The sequence below is a fragment of the Lactuca saligna genome, chromosome 7 (genome assembly GCF_052625555.1).
Source record: "Lactuca saligna cultivar CGN05327 chromosome 7, ASM5262555v1, whole genome shotgun sequence".
NCBI classification, from domain to species: domain Eukaryota; kingdom Viridiplantae; phylum Streptophyta; class Magnoliopsida; order Asterales; family Asteraceae; genus Lactuca; species Lactuca saligna.
Genome location: NC_136423.1, coordinates 135,892,991 through 135,916,853, shown reverse-complemented (window position 1 = coordinate 135,916,853; position 23,863 = coordinate 135,892,991). Strand labels below are relative to the sequence as shown.

Sequence of the window (23,863 nt, the reverse complement as noted above, 5' to 3'; positions counted from 1 at the left end):
TGTCATGGCTTTCCATTTCCTTGGATCCATGATTTCAAATACACCATGGAGCATCCTATGGGTTTTAGCCCAACTTAATAATCCATGGAGCATTTGCCCACTATATAAGTATGGATGATTTACACAATTAAATAATCTTATTAATATATTAGAACTTATAATATATTAATAAACCTTAAGTGTTATTTCTCTCATTTTAGTCTACCCAAATGCATGATGCCATGCAACCCAAATGGACCATGTCGGGTCGGGTCAAGAATATACCAATTATAGTTATGGACTTAGACACTAATCAAACAAATTTCGGTGCCCGAACTGTGTGGAAACAATTGTTGCTGCAAAACAAGTATCTCTATTTGTTGTGTTGCAACAATCTATAGAGTTGCGGTTATGATTGTTGTTTCTGGAGGTGGTTAACTGTTGGACGCCATAAACTGGCTATGTGGGCTGCTGCTGTTTCAGTTGTAAAGCTAGATGGTGTCTGCGAGACTGGCGTGCGATTTAAAGCGTGTTCTTATTGGATGGGTACTTGCCCTCCGTCTAACAGCTGCATTGGACGTACTGGGCTTGTCTCCACTGATCTTGACGTCGCTGTAATTTCACTTGCCATTTTTGCTCGTTGGTTGTGCTTCATGGATGTATCATTCTGGAGATATGTCCGGATGGCGCCAAATGTTGTGATATATCGGAGATGGTTGGATTGAGACTGAGGGTAAGTGTTATGTTGGTTCCTTCTCCTGATATCACAGTACAAAGGAAAACGATGATCATCAGTCGACGCCCGGGAGAGAATCTTGAGATGAATCTCCAATGATCAAGTTAGAATTGGTTCTGAGAGAAGATAGGGTAATTCTTAGAGAAAAAGGATTCGTTCCTTCTCCGTGAAGAAGAAGGGTCCTTTTATACCTATTTGAGAGGCGCGTGCCTCCTAACTGATTTTGTTGAATCCTTTCGTCGTAAGACATGACGTGGCAGGTTTGTATTGAAGGATCCTTCCTCACGTCTTTTTGTCTCGTCACCTCATTGACTAGAAGAGAATCTATGATATTATGATGATCTTGCCTATCGTTAGATGGGAAAGTGGAACTCTCTAATTGGTTCCACGCTTGTTAGGGTATTTCTTCTCGGAGAAGAAAGCAAGGCACATTTCTACCCCTTAGCCGCCATACCAGCGGATCCCAGCCTTGGCCTCAGGATACGACCAGATTATAAACCAGGCCATGCTTGGCGCTAGTTTGACTTCTTATTTTTTAACATTTTTCCTGAGGGATATGTTAACAATATATATATATATATATATATATATATATATATATATATATATATATATATGTGTGTGTGTGTGTGTGTGTGTGTGTGTGTGTGTGTGAAATCTGTTCAGAACTCATATTTTTCCAAGAACCCGAGAACTTAAGGCGGATCGTGAGATCAGAATTAACTTATTATTGGCATGATCGTCATCTTAGACATCTCATTTAATGTTTAATTTTTTGTGTTATTAGAAATATTAATAAAAGGGTCTAAAAGTTAACAAAATAAATCAAAATTTAAGGGTTTTTTTTTAAATAATAATTTTCTATTAGAAAAAATGTACATTTTTCAATGTTTTTTTTTAAAAACATGAGTATTTTTAAAAAACAGAAAAAAAATACAATTTTTTTTTAAAAAAATCGTAAATTTTTAGAAAGACTGAAATATTAAAAAAAATTGAATATTAAAAAAAACTATAATTTTTTAAAACAAAAAAAAATCAACGTTTTAGGTGTATATATGCATATTTTTTCAAATGCATATATACATATTTCTTATACTATAATATTCGTAGTTAAATCATAAAAAATCTGATTTTTATTTAATAATCTATAAATACACAATATTTATTTGATACAAAATAAAATATAAAAAAAAACGCTACAAAATTTCAAAGCATTTACATGTCTTTGTGTCAAGATTTCCATATTTTTTTTCTTTATTTGATCACTTTTTACCCCTTCAAAATTTTCCACAAGTACTTGCTAATCCACAAGAAAATTTTAATTTTTTTTTATTAATGCAAGAAAACTCACAAAAATACATGTGTGCATATAAACATAATTCTTATTTGATTCAGTTGTGATTTACATGTAAATCAAATATAATTCATATGTAATTCATTTGCGATTTACATGTAAACTACATGTGATTCATATGTGAACCACATGTGAATCACATATAATTTATATATGATTTATTTCTGATTTACATGTATATTGCATGCGATTCATATGTGAATTACATGTGATTCATATGTGAATTACATGTGAATCACATGTAATTTATATGTGCTTCACTTGTGATTTACATGTGATTCATATTTGAATTACATGTGAGTCATATGTAATTCATATGTGATTCAAATGGTCAAAAGTAGTTATGTTGTAAACAAAAAGAATTCAAGTTAACCATTCGCTCAAGCTAGTAGATTCAAATATTCAATAAGGAACACTACTTCATAATTACTTCATCTACTTCCTAATTACTTCATCTAGGATTGAATATAAACAAAATATTTTACCTGACGAATAATGTGTTGAATATATGCTTTTGGATAATTTGGCAATTGTAGTACCTTTTTAAAGATCATGAATCTTTGGACCCTTAGGGGCACCACCATATATGCAAGTGTTTCTTATATTAGAATGTGAAGAAAATTTCCCATTGGATTTGTACAGCCAATTCTCAAGTAAGAGCTAGTACTAATACAATGGGACCATCTCCATGAACTACGCAAATGGAGGTATTCATGTACTCATCTTTGACCAAAGTAATGTCTACAAGAAAGAAATATAGATTTAACAAACATGGTTTCCATTAGAGTAATATTTTCATATTATCACTAGGAAAAGAAGGGAAAGGATTTAAAATGCCCTGAAAAAATAAAAAATAAAGATTTTAACATACAATTTTGCATCAACTCATTAAAAACTGTCCATTTAAGAAAATCAAACCTGAAAACTTGTTTTTGAAAATTGATGATGGTTTTTGTGAACTTTTCCTTAAAGAAAACATCATAAGAAACAAATTTATTAATAGAAAAGAAAAGGTTTTATCATCTTACTTACCCAGTAATGTTTGGAAGTAATATTGTAGTTGTTCTTTAAATTTGCTCAATGAGATCTAGCATTGAACCAACCTGATCATATTTTGAGAAGTATGCTTCAGTTTGTGTTTTCACCTTTTTCCTATTGCAACCAAAGTTTATAACATCTTTACATATCTAAGAAAAATAATTCCATTAAATTTTGAATCTTTTTATAACGAAGTAACTGAAGTGTAGTACCAAATGCATATAGAAGTCTTCAACAATTACTGCATTATTCTGCTGAAGAATAGACTAAAAATGAGCCTTGGATTTATGCTACACTTGAGCCACAAGAGATATAGTGTCAGACCCTGCACATCTTTCATGCAACATAATAAATTTTAATTAAACATTAATAGTTTAATTAATTAATTAGTTAACTAAGACATAATACATGAACTATACCTTGAGGCCAAAAGAGTTGTTGCCTATATGCTTATGATTTGAGGACATGCCATTGTGTGAGTTGTATGAATGGGATAACGGAATAATTAAATGTGTAGATGAAGAGGTTGATACTGAATTAAGATCTATACAAAAGCTCAAAAAGGGAAGTGATTTGTACACAACAATTTTTTCCATACACAAAAATTGGTGTTTTAAAATGTTGTACTGTACAACTCAATAATGCTTAAATTGTTGTATATGGTAAAAAACTGTTATGTATGAATTACTTGCCGCTCAAAAATGTAACTGTCCCTCTCTCTCTATCTCTACATATACATACATACATGCATATATATATATATATATATATATATATATATATATATATATATATATATAAACTATTATTTTATCTTTATTTTAATAAAATTAATATAGATTATTTATAAAATTGTTTTTATTTTTTAGATAAATTATCTAAATTAGATAAATGTAACGACCCAATTTTCACGTCCAAAAATTTCGTTTTTAAAACATTACTTTAGAAAACGTTAATAATTAAAAACATTGTTTGATCAAACTACATCACAATGTAAACCATGTCTAAAAGCCAAATCATACAACCAATCAAAATATTTGAGTATAAATCCCAGAGAAATATAATAGATGCGGAAACTAGTGTGTGTGCATGATGTGTCGCTACCGTGCCAGCTCCTTCCCCTTTGATGAAGAGGTACCTGAAACCAAAACTGTAAACTGTAAGCACAAAGCTTAGTGAGTTCCCCCATCATACCACATACCATACAATACATAACATACATACTGCCAGGCTATTATGGGGTGCCTGACTACCCAGTACAGCCATTCTAGGGTGCTGACTACCCGTACGACCATTCTGGGGTGCCATCCTACCCGTGTCAAGCCATTCTGGGGCGCTGACCTACCCATGTCGAGCTATTCTGGGGCGCTGACTACCCTTCGGTCCTAACAACCGAACCTCGGGGACTATTTCACCCCCTACTACTACTATCACCTATATCATAACACAAACATACTATCAGACATATTTAGGGTGTCTGACTACCCTTCGGTCCTAATAACTGAACTCTACTACTATCACATACAACATATCATGCTAGCATATAACATAGAAAGTAGTAGCAAACCTAGATGATATCACAAAGACAATCATCTATCATACATCTCCTACTGGTGGGCCGACATTGTGGCCTTAGACCCGCTGTTACTTAAAGGAAACTCACCTCGCAGTAGCTGCTGCTGCTCCAAAAATCCTCCGGCTGTAATTCCCACAACATACTCAATCAAACACTGCTAACTGTCCTTTGGTAAAAATACCATTTTACCCCTGATCATGCCTTAAATCAAAGTCAGAGTCAACTTTCAGTTGACCCGACTCGCGGAGTTGGCTCACCAACTCGCCGAGTACCTGTCCAATCTACTGGCCTGGATTCTGTTTCTACTCGTCGAGTTAGGCGTTGACTCGACGAGTTCTCCTTCCAAACTGATGTTCAAGTCCTTCATCCTACTCGCCGAGTTGTATGAACAACTCGGCGAGTTCATCTTCATCCGATGAACACTTATGCTGCGACTCGCCGAGTTGTATGAACAACTCGTCGAGTCTGATCTTGATCTAAGGAGATTGCCTTGAACTCGCCGAGTCTGGGCATCGACTCGCCGAGTTCCCTTATGGGTGAGTTTTGGTTTCCAACTCACCGAGTCCACCTTGGACTCACTACAAAACTTGGCACAACGAAAAAGGGGACAACTCGGAGACTCGCGGCTAGACTCGCCGAGTCTGCTTCATGCAAGAGCGATATACGCGATTTTGCTCGAATCCTGTCCATTTCATTCATAGATCTGGGTTCCTACAGCATGAATAACACGTAAAGTTTCCAACTTTACGTGTAAATATTCATCCATGAGGGTTTTAGGGTTCAAAATGCACCAAAAGAGTATATCTAAGGTCTTCATGCAATATGGGTCCATAAAGGTAGTAGATCTGAGCTCCTGGAGCTCAACCATGCCTAGATCTAGAGGCCAATCAACTTATTACGAAATATAATGCACATACAAGCTTGGGGAAGGCTCAACTAAGACTTTAATGGAGTAATAAGCATAGAGACAGGGGGGAAACAAGTTTTACCTCAAAGAGATCACTGGGAGAACACTAAGATGCTTGGCTTCCTTCCTTTCCTCTTGATCTACTCCACTTCCTTTTCAAAATCTTCAAGAACACACACTAAAATGCCACATACTCACAAGAACAAGAGCTAGAACGTATGGAGAGCTTCTGAGGGTGAATGGGGCAGAGTTGGGGCGCAAATGGTTGTTTAAATAGGGTGCAAACCCTTGGAAATTAGGGTTTCATCAGACAGCACGGACTCGCCGAGTCCATAATATGGACTCGTCGAGTCGCCATCTTAACGGCACCCCAAAGTCTCATCTCTACTCGGCGAGTCGGGCCTCCAACTCGCCGAGTCCACGACCAAAAACACAAAATACTTAGATATAACTCACGTACCAGGAACCAGGTGCAACAATAAAATTATATTCTTATTATTTATTCTTTTCTTAATCTATTTATCTTTTTTTTGTGGTTTAAAAAGTTTTTTACTATTTTTGACTCTTTCTTTTTTTCTCTCTCTCTCTCTCTCTCTCTCTATATATATATATATATATATATATATATATATATATATATATATATTTCGTATAACTATCAATTTTCCAAAAAAATCATTTAATGTTCGTCCTTTTTTTTCTTTTAACTTTAACTATATATATATATATATATATATATATATATATATATATATATATATATATATATATATATTTCGTATAACTATTAGTTTTCCAAATAAATCATTTAATGTTCGTCCTTTTTTTTCTTTTAAATATATATATATATATATATATATATATATATATATATATATATATATATATATATATATATATATATATATATATATATATATATATATCAGATTGAATAGTTTTACTTTGTTTTTTTTTATAAATAGTTATACGGAAAAATATAATGATTTATGCAATAAATGAAGAAACATAGATATCCGATTTATATTGGACGAGTTATAGTTATCCGATTTATATAACATAGATAACTGATTTAAAAAAAAAAGATAAAAATAATTTATGAAAAGTCTATATGAATTCTATTATAATAAAGATATATATATATATATATATATATATATATATATATATATATATATATATATATATATATATAATAAATTGTTAAAATAAAAAAGACAAAAGAAAAAAAAATAGTTTGATCTTTTTATATAGAACAATGACTGTATTACAATATTCATAAACCACAATGTAACGTAACTTATAAAAATTTAAGCTTAGAGAAAAAAACTATGTATCTCATCAAACTGTAGGGACCATTTCTATAATTTCCTCTAAATTTTATGTAAGATGTGCGGATAATTAGTTGCATATTTACACGTATTAAAAGTGTGTATAAGGCATTGTGGTATACATAGCACGAATAGAATCGTGGTCTAGTTGGCCACGACCACAGATCGTGCATACCACCCCGACGTTGCGTGGTCGAGCGTAGTCATGCTTCTTCGTGTTCCCGACGATGGATTTAAACGAGAAATTTGATTGTTTGTTTGGTTTTTTGGCCGTTGAACGGCTATTTTGGCGGTTTTTTTTTTCAAACTCAATTTACTAATTATAAATAAAACTTCTATTATACCAAAATTTACACCCCATTCTATTCTCTAAAACCACAAAACACATACACATGGATTCCACAATACATATGAAATTTTTAAAAAGTGTTGACTCGGATGACGACGTAAAATTCTTCGAGATATTTTTCAATGTTGTGCAACACATTCACGACGAAGAAAGTTCGAATGTAGCTCGTACAAGGGCGGTCGTCAATCGTGATCGCCAAGCCGCACATGACTTATTGGTACGTGATTACTTTGCCGATAATTATCTTGATAATGACGACTCCTTCGAACGTCGTTTCCATTGGAATAAAGCTATATTTTTACGTATTAATAATGCTTTAGAATCTCGTTGTGATTTTTTCAAACAAAAACCCGACGCTAGAGGAAGAATGGGTTTTAGTAGTATACAAAAATATGCGGGTGCGCTTAGGTATTTGGGATACGATATAGCATTCGATGCATCTGACGAATACTTGAAAGTATCCGAGAGGACCGCAGTTGAATGTGTAGATTGGTTTTCTGCATGTGTTTATGAGGTTTTTCACGAAGAATATTTGTGCAAACCTACTCACCGTGATATCGAGAGATTATATTCGACTCATGAGGAGAGGCATGGATTTCCGGGTATGCTTGGCAATCTAGATTGTACGCATGTGGCTTGGGAAAAATGTCCAAATGCATGGCGTAGTCAGTTCACTCAGGGAGATATAGGTGAACCAACTATCATCCTAGAAGCTGTTGCATCTCAAGATTTGTGGATATGGCATGCCTTTTTTGGAGTAGCGGGGTCTAACAACGACCTTAATGTTCTTGACCAGCCTCCACTTTTCAACGATCTATTGACCGGCAAAACACCTGATGTGACGTTCACGGTGAATGGGCACGCGTACAAATACGGTTACTACCTTGGTGATTGGATATACCCGGATTATTCTACATTGATGAAGGGATACTCGGTTCCTGGAAGTGAATAGGCAAAGTTGTTTACAAAAAAACACGAATCGTTGAGAAAGGATATCGAGAGGGCATTTGGAGTCCTTAAGCAGACATGACATGTAGTGAAATATGTTACACGAGTCTGGGATAAAGAAAGAATTAAATGAATAGTCCTAGCATGTATTATAATGCATAATATGATTATTGAGATGAAGGTCGAGCGATTTGCACATATGATCTGAACGACGTTGTCATTCCAATTGATGAGTTTGTACCTGGAACGAACGCGTTTTTAGAGCGAGTTGTTGAAATTCATAACAGTGAAACGTGTTTCAATCTTCGAGAAGATGTCGCGGAACATTTGTACCAACGTAGCATGAACGACGATTAGGTTTTTTATATGTATGTTTGTTTTTTTTAATTAATGCAATGTTTTTTTTTTCTAGATTAACTAAGTAATGTAGTTTGAAGTTGTAGTTTTATTTTTATAATTAATGAAAAAGTAGTTTTAAAAAAATGAATGCTTTTTAATTATAAAAAATATAATTTTTATTGTATTTTTGAATTAAAAAAATGTAATTTTATTGTATTTTTGAATTAAAAAAAATAAAATAAAAATAATGATGTGGAGTGGTGTGTTAGTGCTTTAGTGTTAGGTATCTCATATTAGTGGTAGTGTAATGTAGTGCTGATGTGACACCCACTACATATGTAGTATGCGGTGGGTATAACGGATGGTCTAACTAGTAAAAAAATTGTTGGGGGATAAAATTATTAAGGATGTTAGTGACAAACAAGTATCATAATACTTGAAAATGTAGATTAAAGTATTATATTTCCACGTTTTCTCTTTGACATATTGCATAACTGTTAACAGTTTTCCACATTATTAAGGATGTAAGTGTGACAAATAAATATCATGTTTTCACTATAATTAATTTTTTAGATGTTGCACGTTCATTTTTGTAAAACTCAATTATTATGCTACACGTTTATATTAATCTTAAAATATGTCTAGAATATTTATATTCGTTGTAGTGATATTAATTTATAGCACTTTAGGGCTATTAATATTGTGTTATAACAGTACGATACTGAGAAGGGTTTTGAGATTGAGAAGGTTGTAGCTTATGCAAAATAACGAAAGATGATGTATTAACATAGCTCACCCGATAAACTAAGTAATGTAGTTTGAAGTTGTAGTTTTATTTTTATAATTAATGAAAAAGTAGTTTTAAAAAAATGAATGCTTTTTAATTATAAAAAATATAATTTTTATTGTATTTTTGAATTAAAAAAAATGTAATTTTATTGTATTTTTGAATTAAAAAAAATAAAATAAAAATAATGATGTGGAGTGGTGTGTTAGTGCCTTAGTGTTAGGTATCTTATATTAGTGGTAGTGTAATGTAGTGCTGATGTGCCACCCATTACATATGTAGTATGCGGTGGGTATAACGGATGGTCTAACTAGTAAAAAAATTGTTGGGGGATAAAATTAATAAGGATGTTAGTGACAAACAAGTATCATAATACTTGAAAATGTAGATTAAAGTATTATATTTCCACGTTTTCTCTTTGACATATTGCATAACTGTTAACAGTTTTCCACATTATTAAGGATGTAAGTGTGACAAACAAATATCATGTTTTCACTATAATTAATTTTTCAGATGTTGCACGTTCATTTTTGTAAAACTCAATTATTATGCTACACGTTTATATTAATCTTAAAATATGTCTAGAATATTTATATTCGTTGTAGTGATATTAATTTATAGCACTCTAGGGCTATTAATATTGTGTTATAACAGGACGATACTGAGAAGGGTTTTGAGATTGAGAAGGTTGTAGCTTATGCAAAATAACGAAAGATGATGTTTTAACATGGCTCACCCGATAAACTAAATAATATAGTTTGAAGTTGTAGTTTTATTTTTATAATTAATGAAAAAGTAGTTTTAAAAAAATGAATGCTTTTTAATTATAAAAAATATAATTTTTATTGTATTTTTGAATTAAAAAAAATGTAATTTTATTGTATTTTTGAATTAAAAAAAATAAAATAAAAATAATGATGTGAAGTGGTGTGTTAGTGCCTTAGTGTTAGGTATCTCATATTAGTGGTAGTGTAATGTAGTGCTGATGTGGCACCCACTACATATGTAGTATGCGATGGGTATAACGGATGGTTTAACTAGTAAAAAAATTGTTGGGGGATAAAATTATTAAGGATGTTAGTGAAAAACAAGTATCATAATACTTGAAAATGTAGATTAAAGTATTATATTTCCACGTTTTCTCTTTGACATATTGCATAACTGTTAACAGTTTTCCACATTATTAAGGATGTAAGTGTGACAAACAAATATCATGTTTTCACTATAATTAATTTTTCAGATGTTGCACGTTCATTTTTGTAAAACTCAATTATTATGCTACACGTTTATATTAATCTTAAAATATGTCTAGAATATTTATATTCGTTGTAGTGATATTAATTTATAGCACTCTAGGGCTATTAATATTGTGTTATAACAGGACGATACTGAGAAGGGTTTTGAGATTGAGAAGGTTGTAGCTTATGTAAAATAACGAAAGATGATGTATTAACATGGCTCACCCGATAAAATTGAATGTTATGACTAGTAAGATGACAAGCCAGCTGCCAACTAAAATTGAATTCAATATGTTCATGTACAAGCATTTACCTTTTCTCCCTTCCGTGCATTATTTCGTCAACACTCTGAAAACTTTCCATTAAAGTTAAGTTGTTTGGTGTTGTCATTTAATTTCAATAAATCTAGATGAACTAAAGAAAATTTCTTGATATTTGTCTCAACATACATCTTTAATTTGTTTTGACGGGTGAGTTCAGTTCCTGAGTTAATTTGCGTCTTAAGTACACGTCGCTATGGTTTAGTCATTTAATTAGGTTAAATCCAAGAAAAACTTCATATTCTGAACTTTATTTTGAAAAGACAATTTTTTCAATTAAAATATGTACTAACTGAGGTTATGTATATATTTTTTATTTTTACAATTCTAACAAGTTGTAATATTTGCTAGAAGGGTCGGTCCTGCAAAATTAAATAACCTTAAAAAGTCTGGGACGAACAAGAATAAAAAAACCCTTATCGTTATTATAAGTTTTTATTTTTAAATAAAAATATATAGTAAAAAAATTAAACTATGCTGTCCACTTTGCCCCTTAAACGCCTCCATTTTTGCTAGTGTTGAAATGGTTGTTTTTCTTATCTTGAAATGATTGTTTTTCTTATCTTGATCATGAGATAGTGTCATGTCATTTTCACTATCATTTTTAATAGCAAACAACAAAAATATTATAGTACGTGAACTAGAACCTCATACGGTTGTGTTATATAACCTGGGCCAGTAATCTAGCTCATCGGTTGATGAAAAAGTAACGTAAATCTAGAACACAAGATGAAAAACATTTACCAATAAGCGAAAACACCACATTTATAAAGAGATAATCTTTCTTTATAACAAACTAAATAACATAAATTCAACTAAGAAAAAAACTAGTCAGAACATAATATAAGGGTTTTTAATTCAATCTATCCATCCAACCCAATATAAAGAAACTATGATAGAGTTTAAAGTCCTTAGGCTATTGCGGAATATAAATTACAGCAACACAAATAAAAATGTAAACGAGATAGAAATATGAATGCTCAATGATATGAACATAGTAGAAAACTTGTAGAACACTTTAATATTCATCAAGTGAAAACTGTTATTTATAAAAGAGTAGCACATATTTATAATGATCCATTAAGTGGAAAACTGTTATTTATAATAGAAGGGAAGTGATTCGTACACAACAGTTTTTTTGTCTTACACAACAATTTATGTATTATAGAGTTGTACAATAGAATACTTTAAAACTCAAATTGTTGTGTACAGAGAAAAAAATGTGGTGTACGAATTAATTTCCATAATAGAATGAGTAGCACATATTTATAATAATACGGTGTAACGGAACAAGGGGGCATAAAGTACTGCACATGCTATATTGCTTCTTATAGACAAAATTGTCTTAGAACAAAGCTACACTTAACTGATACACCAATCCCTATTCCAGCAACAAATGTCTCGATTCATGTCAGGGGAGTATTCGGCTCATAGTACCCTCGCTTGGTTGTGGAGCCTCGATTGTCGAATGTCACTTCTTCAATCCAACAATCCCTATTAGTGACTGGAGTATCTTTCTTTACCTGATTTTATCGTTGATGAAGTTTATGGCATTTTCTGTCCACCCTCTTGATAAAAGCCAATTAGAGGAGGCTAGTCTCCCAAGAAAGTAAGAAAAGGAGAGCCACTTTTTAAAACATTTTTTTCATATCATTCGTAATTCTCAAATGGAACAATACATGATTTAAATAAACAAAGACTCCTAAATTTAGCTAAAATTGAGGAATTGTAAATCCTGGCCTACTAGTGGTGCTTTACTGTTATTAGTCCTTCACTCTCGTATCTACGGGGAGTGATATCAAGGACGTCTTAAAGTCTAAGGTTCATGCTTTTAACAATGATGATATGGAAATTCATTTGTGAAATATAAAATATAAAATTTTAAAACGAGTTTCACAAATAATATGACGGTTTACTCTGCAAGTTGAACGATTGGTTAATACAGTTTTTCAGTGTTAAAAGCATACGAAATATGAAATAGATCAAATGAAATCATAAGTTTGAGTACAAGATTTCTTTGTACTTTTGCTTGTATTCCCCCCCCCCCCTCCCCCCTGAAAACATTGAAAACATGGAAAAACGTAGGGGTATGAACTCACTAGTCGAGAAATGTGTCGGCTTAGGATGCTAAGTGTCAGTTCAGGGCTTAAAAATGCGTGGGGTTCCTATGTAATATGAAGAGAGACACATTTTTATCTAATTAGACCCTGAACCACTAATCAAATATGAATAAACACTTTGAGATGCGAAAACATTTCAATACAAGTGTTTGGAGTGACCCGGGTGGCATCTATGGATGTGTATGGCTTGGATATGGAGTTTACTCTTCAAGAGTAAACTCTTAATGGAGTTTACGGCCCAAATGACCAAATCCCCATGAGTTTACGTCCATAAACTCATGGTAGGGTGTTCTTAGTTGCTAAATGGCCTTGTGGGGTAATGATAGGCTTGGTTTTAAGGCATTGGAATGGAACTTGGACATCATAGGGACCATTTGAGGAGTTTACGGCAGTAAACTAGGAGTTTATAGCCGTAAAATATTGTGTACCCATTCATAGTGTGTTTTCGTGGTCCTAGGTCAATCACAAGATTTTCTAGCCTAATATACAAGTCATAAGATGATGTTAAGGCACCATTTGACCCATTTATAGGAGTTTAGGGCCCAGGAACCCATCATTGGGGGGTTTACGGCCGTGAACTCCTTACGGAGGTGGTTTCTATCAAGTTTTAGGTCCCTAACTCATTTGTGGTTTCTTCTAGACTTTATTCCAAGGCTTAGGAGGTGTTTAAGGGGCATCTTAACACCTTAAATGGTGTTTATGGCCCATGAAAGGGTGTTTACAGCCCAAGCATGTTCTTGGGCAGTAAAATCATGTTTATCCCTCAAATTTTAAGGTTTTGGTGTTCTAAGTCCAGTATTGTAAGCCCCTAAGTCATATCTAAGCTCCAAATGTGGTTTGGAAGGGTTTTAAGGCTCAAAAACCCCATTTGTATGAGTTTGCAGCCAAAGGGTGTTCCAGGGCCGTAAAATCATGTCCTTGGTCTTATTTCACGATTTAACCATGAATTTGAAGCTAAACTTGTTAATCTATGAGTTAGGAAGGATTACATACCAATTTGGGGCTTGAAATGGCTGATTTTTGGATCAAACTTGAGTTTCTAGTGAGAGAGTAGAGAGAGAGAGAGAGAGAGAGAGAGTGTGGAAAAGCTTCAAATGAAGTCCACTCAACTTTAAATAGGGTTCGGGTTTGGGGCTCGGTGGAATTCTACCAGATACTGACGTTAAACGGGGCTTTTGGTCGTACCCAATTTAATTGTTTATAACCCGAAGGAATAAAACTAAAATTTTTCCAAATAATAATTTGGGGTTTTTCATGTGTTTCTAATGGATTTGGACACTCACGAGGTCATTATAAAAGTCTCAAATTAAATGACCTAACCCAAAATGTTAGCGGAAAATTTGAAAGATAGACGGGTTTCGCTGAAGGGAATGGGTTATCGTGACGGAAATTTTTTTGGGTTGTCACATTATCCCCCCATTAGAGGGAATTTCATCCCGAAATTTAGTTTTAAAGCACAATCAAGGATTTGGAAAGAGATGTGGTTATTTCCGTTTCATCGAGTTTTCGTGTATCCAAGTGAATTCGAGTTCTCGCATGGTATTCCAACAAACCTTCACTTATCGGGATACGACTTTGTTTCGTACGTTTTAATCTCTCGATCTATGATTTCGATTGGTTCTTTCATGCGGCTTGAAAGAGACGTGGTTATTTCCGTTTCATCGAGTTTTCGTGTATCCAAGTGAATTCGAGTTCTCGCATGGTATTCCAACAAACCTTCACTTATCGGGATACAACTTTCTTTCGTACGTTTTAATCTCTCGATCTATGATTTCAATTGGTTCTTTCATGCGGCTTAGACTTTTGTTGATCTTGGTCTCATCGAAGGGATTACTAGGGTTTCATCGAATAGGTACTTTCCAAGAGTAGAGACGTGAAAGACAGGGTGGATGTCGCTAAGTTCTGAAGGTAGTCGGAGTTTGTAAGTTACGGGATCGATCCCAACGAGGATTTCCAAAGGTCCTATGTACCTCAGGTTAAGTTTTCCACACTTTCCAAAGCGCATCAATCCTTTTCGGGGTAAGGCCTTCAACAGGACACAAACTCCAACAAAAGGGGAACACCTTTCTTGTGTCAAAGTGGTTAGGGGTTAGACGATTCTGGATAAACATGCGATAGCATCCAGCGAGACCCAAGAATTGACGGATTTCTGTGGGTGTCTGCGGTGTCGACTAATTCTCTATTGTTTGGATTTTTGGACGGGTTCACGTGTATGCCTTCCTCGCTTACCACGTGGCCAAAGGAAAGTGGTTAGATTGAAGGGCATCACTACAATCTTGTATTGACCATATCGAGTTCTGAATGCTGTCTTGAAAACATCATTCTCATGAACTCAAAGCTGACGGTACCCTGATCTAAGGTCTATCTTCGAGAAGTATTTGGCTCTCTGAAGTTGATCGAAAGGTCGTCCATTCGAGGAAGAGGATATTGGTTTCTGACGGTTTATTTGTTAAACTCGTGATAGTCGATACATATTCGGAAGGAACAAACAATACTGGGGCTCCCCACGGTGAGGAACTCGGTCTGATGAACCCTTTGCGGAGTAGCTCATTAAGCTAACGGGATAACTCTTGCATTTCTGTTGGCGCTAAGCGATTGGAATATTTGGCTACAAGATTTGCTCCAGGAATTAGGTCGACGCGAAACTCGACTTGACGTTCGGGAGGAATTCCTAGGAGCTCTTTGGAAAAGACATCATGAAAATTGCAAACTTCAGGGATGTTCTAGAGGTTTTTAACTTCCTAATTCTCATTGATCACATGGTCTAGGAATGCATGGCACTCCTTTCGGGGAGTCTTTTGAACTTTGATGCACAAAATGATGCGAAGGTTAGAACTAGGTTTATCGTCGTAGATCCTAAGAGTCTGATCAGAGGGGAGATTGGGACGGATGGTTGTAACAAAGGATATCTGCATGATTGGGACTCCACCAATCCATGTCCATAAGAACATCCAAGCTCTTGATGGTAACTGGTATTAGGTCAAAACCAATCCCCGGCAACGGTGCCAAAAATTTGGTGGTTGTCGAGGCCAACACAAATAATAACCCTAATTATTACACACTAAAATAGTGTATAGTGGTAAAGGGATCGAATCCACGGAGACTGGTTCAATTTGATAACTCTATGAAAAATCTCTTTGTAAAATACTTGGAATATGACAATAAATTAAAAATGGGGGTTTTGATGTTTTGAAATACTTGAAACAAACTAGAATTAACTATGATTTAAATAGACAATTGCAACAAAAATAAGAATTTGATGTAAAATCAATAAGGGAAAGATGGTTGACTTAAAGTTTTCTCACTTTGACTTTTGATGAACATATCATTAGAATTCAATGGTGCAATACTTGTTTTAAATCCTCAATTTGGCTATAGTAATCCAAGGAGCTTGAGATTACCTAGACTTTTCTTAATTGTTGAAATGGCTAGAGAAGCTCATAACAATTTCCTTAGTCAAAGTCACTAATTCCAAATAGCATGTAATTAGTGAAAGTCAACTAGCATTAAGAACCAAAAAGTCACCAAATCCAAGAGGGGTCAAATGCTTTCACCACCATGTTGGAGGAAATGTTTTTATGATTGTGTGAAGCAAAAACAACACAAAAATCATTTGTTGTTTGCTAATTTGAGGATCCTTTACTTAATCAAGAAATTAGCCAACTAATCACCACAAACACATTTAAACTCATGAACTAAAACATACAAGTAATGATAAGATGTTAAAACACAAAACATTTCCATAAAGATTCAAGAACATGTTCATGGATTCTTCAACATTCAACAAAAGTTCAAAGGATTAACCAAAAGTCAACCAATATTAGCTTAGCCAAGCATGGCTAAACCCAAAGAAACAAAGTTAGAGAAATTTGTACCAAACATTAAGCAAGAATCAAGAGGTAAAAATATGATGTTCTTCAAGGGTTCTTGGCCTTCAAAAGTCTCCAAAACTCCAGAGATAATCTTCAAAAATCGGGTGTCCAAGAGTATGCAAAAGATAGGCACCAACCTTCCTCAAATAGCTCAAAAGAAGAATTTCTGAAACTGCCCCTGCAGGAGGTTGCGCGACCCGCGTGCTCTTGCACGGGTGGGTTGCGCGGGTGGTCCCTGGATGTAGCATCTTTGAGGTTTTGGGCCTCCATAGCTTAGCCCACTTGGCCCAGGTCGAATCCAATCACCTCCTAGCCCATTTTCTTCAAGTTTTTCTTCATTTTAAGCCTAATTTGACCTCTCTAAGTCCTCCAATGCTCGTGAACTCGCCCGATCAATAATTTACGTACGCTTGAATATTCCCCCGCATCTTGCAAATTTAAAGTTTATTTCTCTCCAAGTCTTCAAATAATCATCAAGATCACTCTATGCATCATCTCCACTACCCATCAAGCCCAACGTCATTTTTGTCTACCAAATCTCATCGCCTCCTATACGTCCCAAACACTCCCGCTCCGCTAGACTCGAAAACCTGCAATTATGCTCACAAGATTCGAGAGTACCCGAAATAGTCATAAAATAACAAAAAGGAAAATATGCATGGAAATTATCTAAATTATGAATGAAATATGCTAAAATAAACTATAAAAAGAAGTAAATAAAATGAAGCTATCAAATCACCCCAAGCTTAAACCTTACTTGTCCTCAAGTAAGACAAGACTAAAATGAACTCGGGATGAACTATCCTAAGAAAATAAAAAGAATTGATAGAACCGTAGAACCTGATCCCCGTTAGTCAACATGGTCAGGATTGATCTTGCTATTACCTCACGAATTTTTCATCCGATGACAATGGAACCATAAACCACAACCAGGACAACTCCTTTAGGTGAGTAAGGAGGGATGAGCAGTCGCAGCCTCAATGGAACATGCATACAATGAAGAATATCTGTAGTAGGGAGAAAGCAGCTGGATGGGCTCGGATGGAGCTCTTCTTTAAGTGTACGCTCTGATCTCACATTTGCCGGTTTCTCTCATGTGTAACTAGGTTTAATCGCTCGGGCACCGTTGTAGGAATCGATTCACTTGGTGTTGGCCCAAACCTCCCGTAGTATCCGACTCGACAGTCTCCCTAACATCACCAATTTGCGAAAAACAACTCGATCTATATACAATAAAACATACCTAAATAAATGAATATCAAACGCCGGGTGACCAAAATGTTAGAAAATTTAGTTCAATAATTGAACTGGTCACCTTTCTCAGATTTCTGCAGCTGGGAATTTGCCTGCCCCTTTTTTTCTTTTTCTTTTTCTTTTTTCTTTTTTGTTTTTTTTTTGTTTTCTTTTTTTTTTACCATACTTGAAGTAATGTAATAACAACCCTTTGACTCAAAATTTGGTTCCTAAAATGTGTAAGTGGAACCGAAAGGGTAGTAATATAATCTGAATGGTCTAAGCGAGAAAATGACCATGTGTGGAGCATAAAGATATAATGTAAGCTCCTCTTCAAACATTTGAATTTTTTTTCAAAAGTAATGAAAATGTCCACATGCGGACTAAAAGACTTCTCTAAAATCCTAAGAAAATCGCAAAAAGATATGGTGATGTAAAGAGACCGGATATGGATTCTACTCGGGGACAAGCACTAGTGCTTCATCCTAACGGTTCAAACATGATCAAGTGTGATCCTCTCAGGGGTAGTGACCGCAAGGCTAAGAAATCCATTGCTATAGTATATCCTATAGTCATTAGTATTGTATGCATAATTCTTCATGAAAACTACCTGGCCATGATCACTTACCCCTTTAAGCTACCAGCATCTGATCCCAAGTATGACATCCCAAACTGCAGCTAGTGGTCTCAGTTCGATGGGTGAGATAACAACAAGATCCTGGACCAATAATGATACAATAACTATGAACCTGTTCCATGGCATCCAAGGAGATGAGAATAAACAGAGAACAAAAATGCATGAATGTTAATGCCCTAAGCTAAATGTTATGCAAAAATATAAAAGGTGAAAAAGAAGAAAATAAAATCTTTTTGGAATTAAAAAAAATGAATGAAAATTAGCTTAAAACTAAAATGTTATGCAACCTAATTAAAAATGCATGAAAAAATAAAAGGAAAATGAAATGCCCCACCCCAAGCTTAAGAACATGCATTATCCTCAATGCTTAAGGTAAGGGCAAAAATGACCTAAATCGGGGGATTGGATGACGAGAGATGTCTGTGGCGGTGGTTTCGTGAAATTACGACCAATAGAACTCCGACAATCTTGAATTTTCCGGCGAGGTGGGTGCTGGAAGGTTATATGAGAGGAATGGAGTGGGAGGTCAAGATGATTAAATGAAGAAGAAGGGCAGCTGAACATTTTACTCTATGGGTCAACAAGAGTCAATTTTGGTCAGTGTTGGTCAAGAAAAGTCAAAAGGTCAACTCATTAAAACCTTTAGTCAACACCTGGTCAAATAATAGCCAAAAATAGCCCAAATTGCCCAGCACAGTGCGCGGGTCACGCAGTGTAGCACGCGGGTCGCGCAGACCTTGCAGTTAAGTCTTGGGCCAATGTCGCTTCATCACACCTGGCCGCGCAACCCACCCGCGCAACAGCACGCGGGTCGCGCAACCCGCTGATCCTGATCTTCATTTGCGCTTCATTTTTCTTCGTTTTTTCACCCGTTCTTGCTTTGGAAGGCCCCAAACACCTAGAAACTCTTGATTTCTTCAAAAACAACTCTTTTGAATCCCAAAAATATCTTGCAAACTCATTTATTCAAATTAAAAACACAAAAACACAATGCTTTCCAAAAATGCCCTTCTTTAACGTCTTTGGCGAGACGCCTCCAAACTTCACTTTAACACTTTGGGGCGTCCAAATGGACAACATCTTGGACATTTGAATCAAAAAATTCATTGAATGGCTTCAATCGATGTCCATTAACCTTGTAAAATTTCCCCGTGTCGACATTTTTTAATTTCTGCACCTCCATTGGGACTCTTTTCTTGTATTTGACTTTCTTTTTACGGGAGAACCATACTGGACTCAGACCTTTGATAATAGCAATCATCCAACCATATTCTTTCTTGTACTTGTTTAGTAAGGTGACCAATTCTTCCCTCTTTGACATGGTGGTTGAGTAGGTGACCGGTTGGGCGTCTTCTTTCTCGGGATAGGTATCCTTTGAAGGGTCCGGCAGATTTATCGTTTCCGGATCTTGTGGTTGTTCTACCACTAGAGTTAGTTTCTCATTGGTAGTGGGTCGCTCAATCTCTCTTTCGTTAACCCTTATTACTTCGTTTATAGTTTCATTGACAACATTCTCAATTTCTTCTTCCTCTTTGACAACTTCTTCCACTTCTACTTCTTCTTCCTCTTCTTCATATAACACTCTTGAGCCATCAAAAGTTTTCTCATCTTTCAAAGGAATGCAACATGCGTTATGACATGGGCTCTCTTCAGATGGTAATTTGTGTTGAGCTTCCACTATACTCAATGATTGAGCAATTTGTGTTATTTGTTGCTCTAAGCTTTTGAGGCTAGCTTGAGTTGTTTCTTGGAAAATTTGGGTAGAAGTGGCAATGCTTTTCACAATGTCCTCTAAGGACATGCTTGGTGTTTCAGTTTGTTGAGGAGGGTAAGGATATGGTTCTAGGAACAGTGGAGTTGGTTGGTATTGGTTATTTCCCCATGTTTGGTATGGATTTTGGTAATGGTTATTTTCCCAATCTTGGTTGTTGTCCCACCATTGATCATGTTGAGGCTTATCATAACTCCATTGGTTTGACCGGTAGTAGCTTCCCTTATCTTGCACCTCTTCCCATTCTCCTTGTAAATATGGACACGTGTCGGAATGATGTCCATTTTGGGCACAAAAATCGCAAAGAAGAGGTGTGGACTGCACACTTTGGTCACTTTCAATCATCATAACTAACTGAGCTAGCTCAGAAAGTTGGTCTTCAGTGCAAGGAGTGTTCATTTTCAAATCATACATTTTTTTTAATTTCCGGGTTTTAAATTAGAGTACCTGCACAATGAGATGTAGGCATAGAGAAACAAACTGATTAAATCAAAACCAATCCCCGGCAACGTTGCCAAAAATTTGGTGGTTGTCGAGGCCAACACAAATAATAACCCTAATTATTACACACTAAAATAGTGTATAGTGGTAAAGGGATCGAATCCACGGAGACTGGTTCAATTTGATAACTCTATGAAAAATCTCTTTGTAAAATACTTGGAATATGACAATAAATTAAAAATGGGGGTTTTGATGTTTTGAAATACTTGAAACAAACTAGAATTAACTATGATTTAAATAGACAATTGCAACAAAAATAAGAATTTGATGTAAAATCAATAAGGGAAAGATGGTTGACTTAAAGTTTTCTCACTTTGACTTTTGATGAACATATCATTAGAATTCAATGGTGCAATACTTGTTTTAAATCCTCAATTTGGCTATAGTAATCCAAGGAGCTTGAGATTACCTAGACTTTTCTTAATTGTTGAAATGGCTAGAGAAGCTCATAACAATTTCCTTAGTCAAAGTCACTAATTCCAAATAGCATGTAATTAGTGAAAGTCAACTAGCATTAAGAACCAAAAAGTCACCAAATCCAAGAGGGGTCAAATGCTTTCACCACCATGTTGGAGGAAATGTTTTTATGATTGTGTGAAGCAAAAACAACACAAAAATCATTTGTTGTTTGCTAATTTGAGGATCCTTTACTTAATCAAGAAATTAGCCAACTAATCACCACAAACACATTTAAACTCATGAACTAAAACATACAAGTAATGATAAGATGTTAAAACACAAAACATTTCCATAAAGATTCAAGAACATGTTCATGGATTCTTCAACATTCAACAAAAGTTCAAAGGATTAACCAAAAGTCAACCAATATTAGCTTAGCCAAGCATGGCTAAACCCAAAGAAACAAAGTTAGAGAAATTTGTACCAAACATTAAGCAAGAATCAAGAGGTAAAAATATGATGTTCTTCAAGGGTTCTTGGCCTTCAAAAGTCTCCAAAACTCCAGAGATAATCTTCAAAAATCGGGTGTCCAAGAGTATGCAAAAGATAGGCACCAACCTTCCTCAAATAGCTCAAAAGAAGAATTTCCGAAACTGCCCCTGCAGGAGGTTGCGCGACCCGCGTGCTCTTGCACGGGTGGGTTGCGCGGGTGGTCCCTGGATGTAGCATCTTTGAGGTTTTGGGCCTCCATAGCTTAGCCCACTTGGCCCAGGTCGAATCCAATCACCTCCTAGCCCATTTTCTTCAAGTTTTTCTTCATTTTAAGCCTAATTTGACCTCTCTAAGTCCTCCAATGCTCGTGAACTCGCCCGATCAATAATTTACGTACGCTTGAATATTCCCCCGCATCTTGCAAATTTAAAGTTTATTTCTCTCCAAGTCTTCAAATAATCATCAAGATCACTCTATGCATCATCTCCATTACCCATCAAGCCCAACATCATTTTTGTCTACCAAATCTCATCGCCTCCTATACGTCCCGAACACTCCCGCTCCGCTAGACCCGAAAACCTGCAATTATGCTCACAAGATTCGAGAGTACCCGAAATAGTCATAAAATAACAAAAAGGAAAATATGCATGAAAATTATCTAAATTATGAATGAAATATGCTAAAATAAACTATAAAAAGAAGTAAATAAAATGAAGCTATCAGCTGACTTTTCTTCTTCCAAAACATTCTTCACCACTTCTCTCTGTCGGCTCCGGAGTGGTGGCTGCTTCCTCTTAGGTCATCACTATGGTCAATCAGGATTTGCGCTAGGCATTTGACATTGTCGTATGTGTCTGGCTTTGCAGCAAAGACATTACCCTTGGTTGGCTGAGTCAACCCCCAGATGAATCCCTCGATCTTTTTACTCTCCGAGGTAACCATTCCCGGACATAGTAGCGCCAAGTCGTCAAACCTCGAAGTGTAAGTGGCGATATCGGTACCTTTCATCTTCAGGTTCCAGAGTTCATGCTCCAGCTTCTGCATTTCTCCCCGAGGGCAGTACTCCGCAAGCAGAAGTTCCTTCATGGCCTCCCAACCCATAGCCTTGGCTACAGGTAGAGTTAAGGATTTTGCTCGGCCATTCCACCAAGTCAAGGCTTTATCGTTGAAAGTACAGGCGGCGAACTTCACCTTATCCGATTCAGAGTAGGCATAAATTTCGAAAATAGATTCGATTTTCTCGAACCATCGGGTTAAGGAAATGACACCTCCAGTGCCATAGAAAGATGTAGGTTTCACGTTCATAAAGTCTTTATAGGAACACTCCTTCCGGTGTCCCTGGCTACCTTCTAGATTTTGGGGTTGGGTACCACCTCCTGAACCACCGTGGCCACCGGAGTTCATTTGAGACATGGAGGCTGCCACTGCAGTAGTAACAGCTGCCTGGAATATCACAGGATCAAATTGAGGAGGAGGTGGTGGCGGAGGGTTGTTGTTCTTTGAGTTGGGTCTCTTTCTTGGAGGCATCTTGATCTAAAAAGATCAGAAATGAGAGGATGGTAAGTCCTCTGAATTGAATCAAGAGATATGAAACAAGATATATCTCATTAAGACAGATAAAGGATTCTATTAAACGATAAAGCAGGAAAGAGTTATCAAAGAAGATAAACTATCACTAAAGGAATGATTGAGGAGCAACGCTGGAATGAGGATTTCTATAACGAAGTTGGTTCTAGAAATACTCCCATTGTATTTCATGTTTCGCTGCGACGATGATTCATTGTTTGGATATCAGGTAAGTTTTAGGCATGCTGCACACCACAGTCACTCCCAATCACATGTTGGTCGTGTCTCGAATGAATACAGTTGATCAGGCTATATTGACCCTAGACACGACTACATAACTGCCCAGGTTTACAACACCCAATTACTTATG

General features: G+C 35.6%; 1 protein-coding gene across 1 annotated transcript; it reads left to right on the top strand.

Annotated features, from left to right (window-relative positions):
• Nucleotides 1-7,313: 7,313 nt before the first annotated feature.
• LOC145007268 (uncharacterized) lies at nucleotides 7,314-8,222 on the top strand. Its single transcript, XM_078966237.1, has one exon. It carries the CDS (start codon nucleotides 7,314-7,316, stop codon nucleotides 8,220-8,222), a length of 909 nt encoding a protein of 302 aa, XP_078822363.1.
• Nucleotides 8,223-23,863: the final 15,641 nt, after the last annotated feature.